Below are 17,997 nucleotides of genomic sequence, written 5' to 3' on the forward strand. Positions count from 1 at the left end.
TAATCCTGGCATCCACACACGGAAGTATCTGTTGGTCTCCTTTGTCGTGGCGGAACAGCCGCACTGCTCACTCTACTGTCTTTCTCTGGCTTAGACTCGAGACGATGAACATACAGAGAATTACAGAGACCACGGGAGGTTTGACACTGTGGGGAGACAGCTCACAAATTACCTGGTCTAATAACTATTTTACATATGAGGAGGCCGGAGCCTGGGAATGTTACAGGAACTGGCCAAGATCATCTAGTTCGGAGCGGCAGCAAAATCCCGAGCTAGCCCTTTCACTACCAAGGCTGCTTCCGCCACAAGGCAGTTCTTCACCTGGGATCCATGAACTTCTTTTTTTTTAGGAAAATGTTTTCATGACCGCATTTCACTATAATTGGTTTCTTTTGTGATCTTATGTATTTTATTTTATGCACCGAAAAAGTATGACTCTGAGAGGAGGTCCCTAGTCTTTGCCAATAGCCAAGCCCAAGCCAATCCTTGGGACCAAAAAGCCTAATTCCTGTGGGATCTCATGTGGCTTCAACATTTCCTCCCTATTGGAGGGCAGAGCACCAAGACACCGTGACCTTCACATTGATGATGGGCTGCAAGAGTAAGTGTAAGCAAGTCTAAGATAAAATTCTCATTTTTTTCTTGCTCGCTGGTCCTCAGCATCGGACCCTTATATAATATCTGGGACTCACTACTTTGCCCTCCACTTATCTAGAATATATGAAAATACAACTGGGCTGGGTTTGACTTTACAATTAAAAAAATGTTTAAGAAAATTTACTGTAAAGAATATTTTTTTTTTGGGGGGAATATGTTTTATTTGTTAACTGAATAAACTGTTTTTAAGAACTCAAATTTAAATATCCAAATAATTCTTGCTAATTTAATTGGTTCATGGAAACTTCCAATGTGAAAGCTCCCTCCTTCTCACCTCTTCTGTAACAGGGAGTGAGAGCACAGAAAGCTTAAGTGTTTTTTGAATTGTCGTGAAGTTAGTATGTTATCAGAGGCAGGATATGAATCTATGTCCTCAATTCATTAATCCAGCCTTCTATAACCTGCTGTCTCTTTTGCTAATGATACTTATGGTGCTAGTGGTCAATGTTCATTAAAAATATTGCTATCTTTTAGTGGTTGAACAAGTATTTACTGGGCAACTATAAAGCTATTATGTGCAAAGCATTATGTCAGGTGGGAATTAAAAAATGACCCTGTTCTTGACCTCTATCTCCTTTCAATACTGATCTTGACTCTATAGAAGAATATCCAATTTCTAACAAAAGTCAAATGTTTCATGCATGAAGAAACAGGAAAGATGCAAACTTTCCATTTCATTTTCCTCACCATTGCAGTTGGCAAGCTTACAAATGCAATAACAGCCAAGTTATACAACTGAGGATAAATTTTCCTGGAACAATATCTACTCAAACAATAGAGCAAAGCTATCACAGCTCAACTTTATGCCCTTCATTCTTACATGGGGCATCTCTTTGGACTCATTTCTTTTATTAAGCTTAATCTTTCTCTTCCTCAGGGAAACATGATTAATGTTTAAAGTATAACCATCTGGAACATGCCCCTTTCCAAATGCAGCAGTCACACACTTCCCTTTGGAAGAATCTGACAAAATTTCAGTCTCAATTTTCTAAATTCCCTCCCAGGTGAAAGGAAAATACAGTGGGAAGGCTAGAACAGATCTGGGGACTGAAGAATAATGAGGGACTCTTATGTATCAGGGATTTAACTCCTTCCTGCCAAAAAAAAAAAAAAAAACAAAAAAACAAACTAGCTTTCTCTTTCTCTGTCACCTCGAAGGTTAAAACATTTACATATGGCTATTAATTCTGCCTAGACTGACAATGGAGCTGCTACCTAAAATAGTTGCAAACCCACAAAATAGGGATTTGCAAAAAGATAGGTCACAAGTGTGAATTTCCAAAATTTAGGCTTCCTCTGAGAGTGTGAAAACATATGGCTGATCCCAACCAATTATTATTCCAAACAGAATCCAAAAAATTCTCAACTAAATTTCATAAAATAAGGCTTGAGTTTTTACCATTTACCTTCCAACGAAATTCTTTGGCTTTAGACTTGTGTTTCCCTATCATTAAACAGCAAGTACACTTAGTAATAGATTATAAAACCAGAAGGTCAGATTTAAATTGTGTTAAATATTCTGATTAAGTCAGCATTGTATTAAGAGATTTCAGAGAAGCATTGAAGAGGAATTTGCTCTTTTCCTTAAAGCCCCTTACATTTTAGGAAAGATTAAGATCATTTTCCTGCCCAACTGTCATTCAATCATGTAAAATATGCAGGGAAAAACCCACTTATAAAATAAGTATTCATAAAAAATTCCTGTACTGACCCTGTCTATAAATGGATGTCCCATTATGTTTGTTGAGACCATCACCTCTGTATAGAGAGAGGTAAATTAACATCTTTGATCATCTATCCTTTGGATTATAGTTATTGTGTTCAATTAGTTTTTAAAAAACATTTTTACATTGTTATTGTATAGTGTTCTCTGGACTGGCTTGCTTCACTTTGCACTAATTCAGTCACCCCAGGTTTCTTTGAAACAGCCCCCTTTTTATCTTTTCTTACTGCACAAAAGCCTTCCATTACATTCACATATCACATTTTCTCAGTTCATTTCCCCAGTGAATGGGTCCTCCCATCAATTTCCAGTTCTTTGCCACCACAAGAGCTGTTGTAAATGTTTCTGTGCTCTTTCTCTGACCTCTTTATGGGAATAGGTCTGGTAGTGTTATTGCAGGGCCAAAAAAATTCAGAAATAATTTGGGGGTCATGATTCCAAATTGCTTTCTAGAATAGCTGGACCAATTCACAATTCGTTATCAATGGTGGACTAATGGACTAAGGGTCACTTTTCAGTCTTACTCCATGGCTAGACCAACAACTATGTTTAAAAAAAGTAATGAGGCTTCTGTGGCTTCCTTCTCAGGCTCTCATTGTCTTTTTTTTTTTAAATCAATGAATTTAATGTATTTTCTTCATAAAAAACCAAAAAGGGCTTTGATCATTGGAACCTTCTATTTCTGTTCATTAAACCGCAGCTACAGTTGATTTGATTCTTTTGTCTAAAGATGCATCTGTCCTTCTTCATCTTGGTGCTTTTGTGTTCTATAGTCAAGCTTTCCTAGAAGTTCTTCTCCTAGAGTAATTTTTGTTCTGCTTGTAGAAAAAAAGCATTAATGGCTAAAGCTCTCTTCCTTTTGAGATGAAATCTTTCTATGTAAACTTTTAACTAAGGGTTTTCAGTCTCACAGCACTCTCACCTACTGATTCTCAAACTGGAAATTCTAACTCCAGCTAAAGATGATTATGACTGATCTGTCTGCCTTTTCTCTGAAATCTCTCCCTGTTTTCGGCTTCATTCAGTTTTGTTAATGGACCATCCTAACACTAATCTACCATTAAACTAATGCTCCCTTCCCTAAATTAGCTTAATTGATTTTGGATATATTTATCTTTTGTTACCTTCTTCCAATAGAATGGAAGCCCCATAAGGGCATGAACGATTTTATTTTGTGGATTTTATCCACAGTGCCTGGCAATTTTTCTCGATCATTCATTTCAATCATGTCTGATTCTTTGTGACCCATTTGGGGTTTCTTGGCAGAGATACCGGAGTGGTTTGTCATTTTCATCTACAATCTGGCAAATAGCAGGCACTTATTAAATACTTACTGATTAAAGTAAGAAATGTGGGTCCTTATGCACCTTATATTCATCTTTCTTCAACTAGTCTGTTACTCAATTTGTCCTATACAATAGTCATCACACATCTCTGTTTCTTCTATCTCAAGTCAGATAATATTTGTGAATGCATTTAGCATAGTGCCTGGCACATAATAGGCATTATATAAATGCTTATTCCCTTCCCCTTCTCATTTCCTCCTGACATTACAAATCTTATACCAAATCTTGGTCATGTTCTAATTTATTGAAATTTAGCTTGTTTCTTTCATAATGTATGTTTTCTCAAGGTGCTACTTTGATAACAGTGACTAAAACTCTGGAATTTTGTATGCACATTACAGTTAAAAGAGGTATTTTCTGCATTGAGTTCTTTATATTAAGTCCAGCGTTCAAGATCAAAACCTTTTCAAAGAACACTGGTTCATCTGAGTGTGTAATATAATTTTTATTTTTGGATTCTTTTGGTCCATTTCCATAATTATAGACTTTTTGAACTAGATGAGCTATTAAAGATCATCTAATCCAATGTAATAATATATTCCAATAATACTTATAAGCTAATTTTGCATAAAAGGAGTTTAAGATTTTAAAAAAGTTGTCAAATGCATTAGTAAAGGGATAAATAGCAGAATTACAAATAAATTACATTTTCTCTATAGTTCCAATCTAGTGTTCTTTCCACTACTTGTTGCTTCTAAAAGAATAAGGACATTTTAGAGGATCTTATTTATAAACTCTGTTCAACTTCTGGCTTTTAAGATCACTTCAATAATTTCTGCATCCTACTTTTCTTCCCTAAACATACTGCCACAAGAATAGACACTTCTCTGGGTGTCTTCCTTGCCTATCACAATCTTCTGCCCAGCAATAGCTCTGCTGTCCATGGTACTGTTGCCCAAAGCCAGGCTTCCCCAATAGTAGGATGGAAAGTGATCTCATATCATTTCCCTAAACAAAGACCAATTATATATAAAAATGACCTAATATGGGAGTTGGTTTAAATACAGTCCATTACATGACTGAATGTTTCCTTCTTCTTAGTACTGCTGTTGATTTTTACAGAAGATAGGGAACAAGATGGGGAATTAGGAGGACTCTAGTCCACTAAGATCAGAAGAAGTATATTATTAAAGAAAAAAATACATTTAAAAGGTCAAAATTCAGGGAACTTGTCTGTTCTATAATCTTGGCTGAGGTCTGTTTGTTCTAAGGCAGTATTATTCTGAAATAAGTTTGATACGAAGCAATTAAAAAAGCAATTGAGTAAGTAATCTCTGCCTTATGAAATTCACACCATAAACAAGGAAAAGTAAAATTACATAGGAGAAAAGACTTTTAAAAAGCCTTCACTAAATAAGTGCAAATGTATAAGTATAGAGAAGGGTAGTTCTTTAGTAAGTATGGGGTATGTGTGTGTAATACATCTAGCAAGAAAACATTCAGCAATGAGCAGGAATGAAGTAAGGAAATTTCCCTAGAGAAAGTGACCTTTAAGATTTCTCTCCTATCTTCAAATTGCCCCCTTTCTACTGGCTATTTCCTTATTGCCTATAAACATGTCTATGTTTTCTCCATCCTCAAAAAACCATTGCTTGATTCATACATTCCCATTAGCTACTGTCCATGTCTCTCTTCCCTTTTGTGGTTTATCTCCTTGAGAAAACCATCTACAATCAATGCTTCTACTTTCTTTTCTCTTACCTCTTCAAGAGTTTCTTTTCTATAGTTTGGCTTCTGAGCTCGTCATTCAACCCACACTGCCCTCTCCAAAGTCGCCAATTGTAAAATCTAATGGACTTTTCTTAATGCTCACCCTTCTTGCCCTCTGACACTGTCAATTACTTTCTTTTCCTTAACACTTTCCTTTCTTTCTCTAGGTCTCCATGATATTACTGCATCCTGGTTCTCCCTTTACCTTAATATGGAACCTGCTCACCGACGTTCATCTAGGTCAAACCCACAAATGATAAAGAAGAGTGCCTAGGACAAAGTCCTTTCTCCTTTATTCTATTTTTCTCAGTCATTTTATCAGTCCCTATGGATTCAATCATCATCTCTATGCTCAGATATACTCATCTAGTCCTACCCTTTCTCCCAAAATTCTAGTTTTACTCCCCAGCTTCCCCATTAGATGAAATTTGATGTCACTTAAGTCACCTTAAACTCCAAATGGCCAAAATTGAACTCATCTTTTCTCCCAAACCCTCTCTTCTTCTGAACTTCCTATTAAGGTCAAAAGTACCACCCTCCTCTTAATCACCCAGACTTGAAATCTTGGTGTCATCATCATTCTTCCCTCTTTCTCATTCCTAAATCCAATATGTTTTTTAAATTGCCTTAATTTTTATTTTCCTATAATCTTTCATAGCCCTAACATGTCCTCTTCTCTCCTCTGGTGCTTCAGTCACTCTGGTGACTTATCTCATGTCTGAACTATTACAATAGTTTGCTGGGTGGTCTTCAGGTTTCAAGTCTGTCCCTCATTCCAGTTCATCTTCCATCAACCATCAGATTAATATTACTAAAGGTGACCATTTCCTCCCTCAATGCATTGCAAGAGTTCTCAGTCATCTTCATGGTCAAATCTGAGACCTTTGGCATTCATCACTCTTTATAACCTGGTCCCCTCCTACCTTCCTACTCTTCTCCACTTGGTTCTTTCCTACATACTATCCAGTAACATAGATTTCACTTGTGACACTCTATCAGCCAAAACTCATTATTTTCATTCTAATTCTAATTCTCCCTTTAATTCTCATTTTCACTGACTGTTGCTCATGCTGGGAATTTTCTCCTTCCTCATCTCTACCTCCCTGATTCCTTCAAATGCCATCTAAAATCTTACCTTCTTACAAGACACCTTTCCCCATCCTTCATAATTCTAGTGGCTTCCCTGTGTTGATCATTTCCAATTGAGTTCATGTGTCATATCTTGTTTGTATATGGTTGTTTCCAAGTTGTCCTCCCCATTAAATTGTGAGTTCTGGATTGTCTTTTTTTTGTCTCATTATTCCCAGTTTAACAGTGTGTGGCATATAGCAGTTTAGGAAAGGATTATTTCTCTCTTGTTTTTAATAACTAATTATTGAATCAGGACCCAGGGTTTTTTCTTTTTTCTACATCCTCATCCAAAAACCAACCAGTGTGGCAAATTTCTCTTACAGATTTGCCTAGGTCAAGACCTAATCAGACAGTAAAAAAAAAATCTAATTTTAAGCTATTGGGTACATTTCTGCTCATTGCGTTTGCTCAGTCTCCTTAAGTCAAGATTTAGGTGAGCCAAGTCCCATACCCCATTTTACTATATAGCTCACCTTCCACTATAATATTCAACTAATCAGAAGTTGCTTTCATCCTCAGATGAAGTCCCCTTTCAAAAGACTTTATAAACATTGAAAATTTAAGACATTTAATCTCTTTGGCTGCAGAGAAGACAATAAGCCAATTTCTGTTGACTGCTTTCTAAACATAATAAACAAAGTGATTTTAATTTGCCTCCAAATTTGGCCTTTTGGAACTTTTTGATCATCATAGTAGGTACTCAGTAAATGCTTGTCAACTTGACCAGAAGGAGAAAGAGAGGATGTAATTTTGTGTGGGAAGATATGTTCAGAGCAATGAAGGAAGAATCACCATGTAGCTTTTAAACAAAACAAGAAAATGAGCAGTAGGTGGGTATAGATGAAGAGAAATGTTAAGAAGAAAGGAAACAAGCACTTATTAAGTGCCAACTATATGCTAGGCACTGTGCTTTACAAGTCTTATCTCATTTAACAACCCTGAGCAGTGGATGATATTATAATATCTCCATTTTAAATAGGAGGAAATTGAGGCAGGCAGATATTAAGTGACTTGTCTGGGGTCACAGTAGTAAATAAGGCAGAGTTGAAGCTTATCTTTTCCTTGTGCCAGGTCAGCACTCTATTCACTGTGACCCTTAGGAATAGAAAGGAAACCCTTAGGAAGAAAATAGCCAATAAGAGATAGACTATCCTCTTTCTAGAAAGTAGTAGAATATAAGCTTGAGGGCTGCAATGTTTTTTATTTTTGCATTTTTATCCTTCACCCAAAGTACAGTGTCTATAATACAACAGGCACTTGATAAAAGGCTTAAAATCAGTTTTATCATAGTTAAGTTCGACTTAGATATAGGAGTTGATCTCCTTAGAACTGTAAATCATATGCTGCTGAGCAATCATATTCATAGTTGGGACTAGTAGCAAAAAGCTTGGGCCCAAACCTTTCATGTGATCAGTGGTACCTGATTAGCCTGAGGATTAAAGGACTGCTGAAGACACTGTTGAGGAACAGGTGGAGATTTAGCCAGATGGGAAAGACATGAGAATGCCATGTGATCACTACATGTCTGATGTACATGTTCCACAACTCCATCCTTACCCATCTCCCCATCAATTAACAAGATGGAAGCAAAATATATAGGGGGAAGGGGAGGAACCCATAATTAAGGCGAATGTGATGATCTCTCTGAAATGCTTTATTTCCGAATTATGAATAAAAACAAAGCTAACTTCTTAGGGCAGAAACTATTGACTATATATGCAGATGTAGCACCAAAGCTAAGGAGAAATGAGCTCATTTGGCAGTAATGATCATGAGAAATGAACATTCACCTCAGAGAGCAAATTTCCTTTATACTATGAATGCAGTGGATCCTATTGGAGTAAGCAATTTTTATTCCTCCCCTAGCAGGATACTGCTCGCTCCTCCTTTTCTCTGTTTATAAAAATTTTCCCCAACAGCAGGGGTGGAAATTTTATTCTCCAACATTTGGCTCCCACCTTCCCCAAATGCATAAGACTTTCTTTGTTTTCTTCTTGTTTTTAAAAACCTAATCCCACGGAATGTATGCCAAATGTACACTCCGACAATTCTCAAAGTTCAGTGTTCTGTTCTCTCATTTCACAATTGTGTTTTTTTGTCTGCAAGCCCAGAAAAGGGATCACGGGCTCTAGAGGGTAAGAGGGCCCTGTGAAGTCACCTTGGTTAATATATATATATATATATATTATGCTAAGTCAATTCTCATCAAAACATTTTCAGTATTTGAAATATGCAAATTGAAGATTAAAGATTCCAGCACCTGGAAATACTCAAGGAGACTCAGGTGGGAGGAAAGAGAGTGTGGTAATTCAGGGCCAATTTCACCCTAATTAGAGCAATTAGACAAAGCTGTATCATCAAATGGACACTTGCTAGCCTGACCAAGTCCGAGCTGAGGATGTCATCTCTGACTTAAGCATCTCTTTGCTCCTAGGAGCCAGGAGGTGGTATTAAGATGCTCTGGATAATTACCAAGAAGCATCATCTCACCTCCCCAGCTAGCAATTCTTTTTCAAGAATTGATTAAAAAGCAGTCAAGTATGTAAACTTCCCTCCTTTCCAGGAACTGCCCACAAATCTACACCTTCTCTTTCAGTCCTACCAGAACTCCAGAGCTTTAAAATTTAAAGCAAAGGATACTGGGCAGAGGGATCATAGAAGCACAGCCTAACATCAGGGAAATGTCATTCTAGGATAGCCATTGTACTGGCAGCTCAGTTTCAATCATACTAAGAAAAATCTCATGATTTTATGTGTGATCAACTCCAAAACAGAGGCAAGTAACCTTGATGATTCTGACTAAAATTAGAAATAAACCTGGTCATCCTCATTCTGAGACAGAGAGAGGGAGGGAGGGAGGGAGGAAGAAGGAAAAGGAGAGGGAGAGATACACACACAGAACCAGAGGGACAGACAGAGAGGAAGAGGGGGAGAGAGGGAACGGGAGGAGAGTTTTTTCCCCCAACAAATGTATTATAGACTCCTGATAGAATATTGACTAATATTAGCTATGTTTTTAAAATTACTTTTTAAAAGTTTTTTAAAATTATTTTCAAAACATATGCAAGAATTATTTTTCAACACCGACCCTTGAAAAACCTTGTGTTCCTATTTTCCCTCTTTCCTCCCACCCTCTCTCCTAGATTAGCCCTGGTTTTAAATTTTGTAAACAAACTTATTCTTTTTTTTAAAAAATTAAAAAGCATTCTTCACTTTCTGAACGTACAAAAACAGGCAGCCAGCTTTGGCCTTTGGCCCAGGGCACAGAGTTTACAGTAATTTGCCCATCTCTCTGGATTCTAAATAGTACAAAAGAAGCTAACGTACACTGCAGCCCAAGGGGTTGGCTAATGATGCCAGATGAGATATTCACTTGTGTGTAAACATATCAGTGACAATGGTTGTGGTTTTAAAGAATACTAAACTTTTTATATCAGAAATGGGGAAAGGGAGGAAATTAGAAGAGAAAGGAGAAAGAGAGAAACGTGGGAAAGAGAAAAAGAAAAGAGGGAAACTCGAGGGGGAAAAATGGGGAGGAGGGAGACTAAGTGGGGAAAGAAAGAGGCAAGAGGAGAGGAGAGGAAAAAGAGAAGGATGATGACTGGAGAAAGAGTTTTCAATACTCTGCTTTAGATGATCTGCTCAGAACTCAGGGTAACAAAGGAATGGAGTAGCAAAGTCTTTGGCCAGGACCCACTCACTATGATCTCAGAGGACTTACATGCTGTCTGAAGAAGTAACTAGAACATCTCAAAGCAAGAGGCGCTTTGCTACATGATATGGTGCACAGCCTAAGCATTTCCTCCATGTTTGTTCACAAACACCTTATCCGGATCCTCCTAGTCATTAGCATGAATTAGCAAGTTCCCCTCCATGTTTAATCCTTCAGGACCACACTGCCAAACAGACTGAAATGCGATGGACAACGAAGACCGTCCGAGGCATTGGTTTCCAAGGACGGCTTGGGAGGAAAACCAACGATGCCCGGCTTTTAGGAGACAAAGATGACTGTGATCATGGCGTGACTTTATGGAGAAAGCAAGTGAGCGTTGCCAGACAAATAGACACCGAAGATGGAAAAAAAAAGATCATTTACCTCTCTCTGAATCCAGGACAGCATGAAGGAACAGAGCAAAAACAGCACGTTAGCATTCACATTCACAGGGAGGGCAGCTTTTGGCATATAATAAAATCGCATTTACCACCCAGGCTTTTTCACCCAGCTAATTACTGCGATCAGACCCCTTTCCTTTAGTTATTTCAGCTGAACTCAATCACACCTAAGTGTGTATTTTGGGCAGTGTACGAGGAAGCCAAGAGAGATCAGCTAAATTTACAAGGCAGCATACCAACGTGGGAAAGTAATCTGGCTTAAAATATCATGGGCAAAGAGGGGCAAAGTCATGCAGTAAACATTCCCATACTGCATACACATCCTCATTTTGTTTCCCCCTCCCCTCAAAAGAAAAAATCTGATATTTTAAAGGGACTCATGAGATGAATTTTGTGGGGATAATAATCATGTAAAATATGGTAACAGTTACAGCTAACATTTATCTAGTGCCCACTACGTGCCAGGCTCCATGCCGAGTATCTTACAGATCTTGTCTCATTTGATCTAACAGCAGCCCTGGAAGGGAGGGAATATTATTTCCATCTTACAGGTAAAGAAACCGAGGCAACATAAGTTAACTTGTTTAGGATCACACAATTAAGACTGGATTTAAATTCAGGTCTTCCCAACTCCAGGCTCAGACCTCAACCCACTGAGCACCACGCCGTCACCAACGGCTGAGTTGGTTTTATTGCCTTTTCAGACATTAGACGTGGCCACTTCCGTTAGGTCTATTTTTCATTTTCTTTGCTGGTGGATTGTAAAGAGTGGTGCGATCACCATTCGTTCATGGAGACGTTCTCCAAATGGGGTGTTGGGGACAGAGCAGAGTCTGACCAAGTCACGACGAGATAGGAGGGAGATGAGGAATGAAGGAGGGAGAGAGGGCAAGAGAGAAAGAACTGCCAACAGGAGACCAGAACAGGCTGAGCAGGAGACAGGAAGTGGACAAGACTGAGGGAGAGAAAGGACACTTATGGAGCAGGGAGGAGCTCCTGGACCCTGCAAAGCCTTCTCAGGACACACCAGAGACTCACTGTCCGAGGAAGAGGCTTTTAATTCACCAACCCATAGTAAAGACAGGCTTATTCTGTTCCTGACAACCATTAAACAAGGAAGAATACCCGAGACCTTAGCTTAGCGAGGCCGAGGTCTCCCACCGCATCCGGGGCCATCTCCCATCCAGATCTCCATCTGGCCCCCGGATGGCTCTGGAGGGGAAGGTGAGATGGGTGACCTTGCCCAGTCTCCCTCCCTCAAATCCAATTCACTTGTGGTCACGACGTCATCTCCCTGATGTCCTGGTAGTTTTTGATGATGAAGGACAAGCAACTTCTGGGACATCAAAAGTATGTCACATAAAATACTTTCTACAGAGAGCAGCTAAGAGGATCAGCAAATGCCATTAACACATGAGGAAAAGGCAAAGCTTTTTCTTCTGTACCAAACTTGTCCTTCAGAGAGTGCACGCACCTGTGGCCCCCACGCTAGATTAGACTTCTGGGCTCTCAACTTAAAGCAGAAGGTAAATATTAGCACCTCTTAATGGTATATCTCAACCACATGTCACAGACTGAGCAAGACCCCTGAATGAGTCCTCCTCTATGGTGAGAACTTTAAAAAATATATTTTAATAGTTTCAAAAGATTAATAATCTTGGTAATCCTATATAATTGATTTTTTGCATTCAAAATATGATCTTGAGAAAAGGAGTCCATGGCCCCCAAATCATGAAGGACCCCTGCTCTCTGGGGCTTACTGGTGAACATGATGGTACTTTGCTTCTACAGGGCAGAATCTGGAGGAGAAGGCAGCTCAATGGGGAAAAAAGAGTTTAAAATTCAAGAGTATGAATTATGGCTAATTGTGGGATCATGGGCAAGTCAACTCATTACTTTTGACTTCACTTTTTTCCAATATAGATATATGAGAATTATTAAATATCTATTAAGGTTGTTCTGAGGAAAAAACTTTAAAAATCCTAAGTAAACGAGAGGTGTTACTAATGTCGGAACATCCATTTTTTTGCTAATATTTAAAATTTTTGCATCAATATTCATTAGGGAGATGGGTAATTTTCTTTCTCTGTTCTGGCTCTTCCTGGTTTAGATATAAGTGCCCTATTTGTGTCATAGAAGCATCCACCCTTTTCACTGACCCACCAAACTCTCTGCTCCTATTGCCTCATGATCCTCTCTTCCAACAAGCAGAAGAGAGCTGGGCATCCTGCTGGACATGCAGTAAAAGCTCTGTTTTCGGGGGATCCCAGCTTTGCAGCTGGTAGGATGTCTTTGAGGTTGCCTGGTCCAGCCCCCAAGGTTTGAGATCCCAGAGAAGAGAAGTGACTCGTCCAGCCTCACCCAGCAGAAGCCGGACCGATCTGCTCACGGACCCTCCCATCTAAGGTCGTTGTCCAGGGGCCGGGGCCTCTGCTGGGCTCTCCCGTCAGCCCGGCTGCAGCTGAACAGATGGGGACCAGGGCGGGGACCAGGGCAGAGACAGCGGCCTAGAACAGGGCTTTTGTTTTCAAGTTCTGACAGGGCGCCGCCCCCCAGCTGTCACCTCCCAGTGGGGGAGTACTGCAGGAGGGCCGCTGGGCATCCAGGGGCTACAAAGCGTGTTTTTCCAGAGCTTCTGGAGTTGTGCTTGGGACTGGTTCTTCCCAGGCTGGAATCTCTCCACAGGACCCTGTTATTCTCCAACAAGGTCCTCCCTTGGGGACTTCTGGTACTTTTGATCCCCTAGGCTGGGGGAGAAATCTTCATTTCACAAGGTGAAAAATAAAACTTGAGACTCCAGAACAGGGTTCTTAAATCTTTCCTTGTGTTGTGTCACAGACCCCCACAACTTATGGACCTTCTCAGGATCAGATAAAGTAAAATAGAAAAAGATTACAAAGGAAACCAATTATAAAAATACTTATCAGAATTAAAAAAAAAAAAGTCCATGGACTCAGGTTAAAAACCCCTGAATTAGAGGTTATCTAGGTCAATCACTTCCTTTTAGTGATAAGTTCAGAGAAATGACACTGGCTCAAGGTCACAGAGGCAGGGCTGGGCAGCTGAAGCATTTTTCTCTACTACTCCATGTTTTCTTCCATCAGCCGGGTGAAGCCGTGGCTCCATGTGCTTGAGCACCATGCAGAGGAGGCCAGACTCATCTGGGAATCAGAACCAGCTCGGGGGCAAACTGGAGCCGGACACGTGCGAAGTCCTTGCGGGGTTCACTGGCCGAACCTGGAATCCCTCGCTGGGCCAGCAGACATTGAGCCCCAAAGAGCGAAGGAGACTTCCTCCTCTGACCCACTTCCCTCTGCCGAGGGTATCTCTGATCGTCTCTAGGAACAGTGACTGAACCTGAGCGGACCAATGTGTGATTGATTACCCCCCATCTCTTACCGTTATAAACCCAGCTGCCCAAGTCCGCCCAGAGCTCCGTTCTGCTGCTCCCACAAACACCCCCAGACCATCTAACTCGGGCGAAACTCAGAGACAAGATTGATATACTAGAGTAACTTCGGGAACCATCAAGAGACAACCCAAATCTAACACTCTCCTCTTAGGGGTCTCATCAGAGCAGCCACAAAAAAGGAAGGAGAAGGGACCTTGGATTAACCTTCATTCAAGATGATCTGGGATCCTTTCCTGGACTTTGTGATTGATCCAGGTTCTTTTGCTTACATTGTGGAAAACATCTTCTATGTTTCACTTTATGGTGAAAAACCCAGTATTGATGCAAATTTTAAATTAGAGTGGCGACAAGTTCACTGATCTAACCGATACACATGCAGGAACATTCTTTCCTGAAGGCAGACCTTAAAAAAAGTAAAAAAAAAAAAGTTTCTAATGCCCTTAAGTGACAAATTTATGGAGGGAGATTCTTTTTTGATCGAAGGTGACACAGTTTCAATGCCCCAGAGAAAACTTGCTATTAATAAAGATTTTTCCAAGAGATATTTAAAATATCAAAGTCATCAAGATTACAACCATCTTGTATAATTAGCTCCCCATGTATATCTGCCAGAGAAACTCCTTAACCCAAACTTGTTCCGTGCAAAAGCTGAGACTAAGGGAAGTTAAATTTAGAGCTAAATATATTCTTATTTTTCCTTTACCATGTAAGAATCCAGCACAAAAAATGAAAGTGATGCTGTGCTAAGGCTGAATAACTCATGATTGCCTCATCAGGATGTTCCTGGTAGCTGCTTGGGATGTGGGATTTAGATATAATTTGCAATGTTTCCACTGGGGGAAAAAAAAAACCCAACCCTCTTACCTGAAAGAAAAGAAATGCTTGACACTATTATTGTACATCCCAATGAGTAATTCCTCGTAAAAGCACCAGAATGACAATGACCTTCGTCAGCCAACTGGAAACAAAGCGGATGCCCCATCCTTCCACTTCCTCTGAGCCTCCAAGCCCCCGACTCCACCACGAGACTCCTAGCCAGTGCTTTCCACTACTAGGTAAAAAACCCGATCTCTCCATCTCCATCACTCTCTGCGTACTGGCTTATACCAGTCTGTCTGGACCACAGTGGATTCTCGGCCGACAGACTCTTTGAGTGTTGAGTCTGCCTGCTGTTGACTGGAGTATTGTCACTTTAGTTCAAAGGAACCTTCGAAGTCCGGACCAGAACATCAATCCCTCTCCTCCCTCTTCCCCGCCATATTCTAGCTCCGTACAAGCCTGCAACAAAGGCTCTGATCCAATTTTGCCTGATGACATAGAACCCGTTGCCTCCCCTGGAAGCTCATTCCCCTTCTGGAACTCTCTCACGATGTCATGCCCACAGCAGCCTCTTTGCAACTTCAACCCATGACTTCTCTCTCTTTTGGAGCATTGAGGACATTAAGTCTACGTTTGTGTGGACAGAGCTCAGTCCAGCACCACACATATGCTTAAAAGTGCTTTCTAATAACAACGAGGAGGATGAAAAAGACATCGACACAGCACTCTTGGGCTTGTCTGCCGGGCCAAATGTGAAATCTATAAGCCAGGGATTCTTAACCTGAGATTTATGAACTTCAAAAAGATGTTTTGCTAACTTGACTTTGATAGAATTGATTTTCTTCATACTCCTTTGCTTTTATTTTATATACTTAATGCAATTCTGAGAAGAGATCCCTGTTTCCACAGAATTTCTTAGGGGTCCCTGACCAGAAAAAGATTATAAACTATTTCTTTTCCTCGAACTTTCCTCTATAAATATCATTTCTTACTATGACTGAAGAGAATTCTGGAGAGAGGTACAAATGAGGGTGGGTGATTTAGGAAAGCATTAAAACATGACAAGCGGTGAGGAGTAGAAAACAGAACCCTTAATGTCACTTTCTACTTTTCCAAGCATTACCCTCTCTGTGACATCATGCTATCCCTTGACTGTGCCAGGGAACAGGCTAGTACATCCTGCCCAAACAGTGAGAATTTTGAGTAAAAACAAAGTCCACCAAGATGCAAAACATTGAAAACTCAGTTGGGCACACCTGTGGGGATCTCTGCATGATGAGCTTCCTGAGGAGACAGGGAGGGAGTGAAGGGCCTCATGAGCTAGCAGGAACTAGATATCTCTGAAAGGAAGGGAATTTATGGAGGTGTCAGCTTTCCATTATGCCAGATTAGAAAGGTGTTCTGACTACCCGAGACAAAAGCAAACCCACGGTTCTTCATTCATTCTCAAGGGGTGTATAAACTTCCACTCATGGAAAAAGTAAGATTGGTAAAAATAAGCCCTATTTGTGCACTGGGAGATTATGCTTCCAGAAAGCAGAGATGTGGAAAAAAACAAACACTTAACGCCAAATAAGTTCATAGACGGTCCTCACTTTTGTCTTCTACAAATTTAACTTTATATAAAGAATTCTGAAAAATCCACATTCTGAAAACCCCCACTTACAATGACTTGACTATACTGGGCTCTCTTCTGGCTTTTGCCTCTCCATTCAGCATTCTGTGGCCTCCACCCCTCACATCAAAACAAAACAAAAAATTAAGAAAATAAACCCTCCAAGCGAAAGCAGAATGGACACGTGGAGGCATGGCGGCCACTAGACCAGGGCTGGGCTCGAGACTTTAGGTGAGAAGGGAGCTTTGCCCCAAGCTGCCGCCCACCCACACATCAGGCTCCATGTACCTTGTTTTGTATCGGTCAGCACTCAGTCTACATGTCTGTCCCAGTTTCCATGGGTCATGTCCGGCGCCCACTGCCTGGCTCCTGCCCCCATGCTCTTGTCCATTCCAGTCAGTCCAGCCCATCCCCTGACACATTCTGCCTCCTATCACCATCTCTGAACTATGTGCCTGCCTCCCTCTCTCCCTCACATCTAGGGCTAATTCACTTTATGTAGAGATCTACAGAAGAGAGAACTGTCTATAATTCACAAAGCAACAGGGACTTGGGAGGATGTGAAGACTGTCACGAAGGCAGAGACACCTGGCAAAGCACCTTGGGGCACACTGCCAGGGAGGCTCCCCAAGACAAAGCGAAAGAGAGTCCAGCCAATTAAAGGGAACCAAGAGAGCATGCTTCATTCTTCAGGACTTTGTTCCAAATCCTACTGCCATTCCTTTATTCCTCCTTCATGTTTTCTCTCAGTTGTTCAGTCTATTTTACTACATGGTCAACTGAAAAATGTTTAGGATCTTTAATGATCAGAGATCCTCAAATCATTTCTATTTGGTTTTTCCTTTCCTTTTTCCCTCCCTCCTCCCCCCTTCTCTCTTCTTCTCCTTCCCTCTTTCCTTCCTCTCTCCTTCCCCCTCTGTCTCTTCCTTTCCTTCCTCTTCATCTCTTCCTCCTCCTCCTCTTTCTCTTCCTACTCATTTTTTGGTACTTATATTTGAGTACAAATATGTCTGATATTCTGTGAGTTCCTAATACTTCAAGGAATTATAAAGCCAAATTATCAAAATTCGGTTTAGGAAATTCTCCTAACTTCCATATGTCATTATCCTACTGAGCAGACCAGAATCTAGCTGCTGAAGCCAGGAAAACCTGCATTCAAGCTGTGATCCTGGACAAGTCATTTAGCTTCTCTGTGTTCTAAACAACTCACAAGGACTGTGAGTCTAAGTGGAAGAAAAGTGCCAACGTGCCCTGGTGTATTGTTGGAGAGGGTTTCCTTATCTGGGAGTCCTTCTATGAGTGAATTGAGCAGTGTGATCCCTATTTCTATCTCTTAACTCATGATTCTTCCCTACTTCCCATTCTGTTCAGCAAATTCAATTAGATTATCAATTCTTCATTGAACGCACATTCATGCTGTCTCTAGCTCATGGAATCAACCATGTTTTGGTCTAGAAGTAATAATGATGTC

At 40.4% G+C, this 17,997-nt stretch overlaps 1 protein-coding gene across 9 annotated transcripts in view; it reads right to left on the minus strand.

Annotated features, from left to right (window-relative positions):
* APBB2 (amyloid beta precursor protein binding family B member 2) overlaps window positions 1–17,997 on the minus strand; it is a 374,634-nt gene that overhangs the window by 12,973 nt on the left and 343,664 nt on the right. The window contains exon 1 of one of the 9 annotated variants that reach the window (XM_051964466.1): window positions 10,664–10,837. The exons of the other annotated variants lie outside the window; for them this stretch is intronic. Within the exon in view, the coding sequence (XP_051820426.1) occupies window positions 10,664–10,719 (56 nt within the window). The 5' untranslated portion in view covers window positions 10,720–10,837. Of the gene's footprint in view, window positions 1–10,663; window positions 10,838–17,997 lie in introns of those variants that run through there. 9 annotated transcript variants of the gene reach the window in all.

The sequence above is a fragment of the Antechinus flavipes genome, chromosome 6 (assembly GCF_016432865.1).
Source record: "Antechinus flavipes isolate AdamAnt ecotype Samford, QLD, Australia chromosome 6, AdamAnt_v2, whole genome shotgun sequence".
Taxonomy (NCBI): domain Eukaryota; kingdom Metazoa; phylum Chordata; class Mammalia; order Dasyuromorphia; family Dasyuridae; genus Antechinus; species Antechinus flavipes.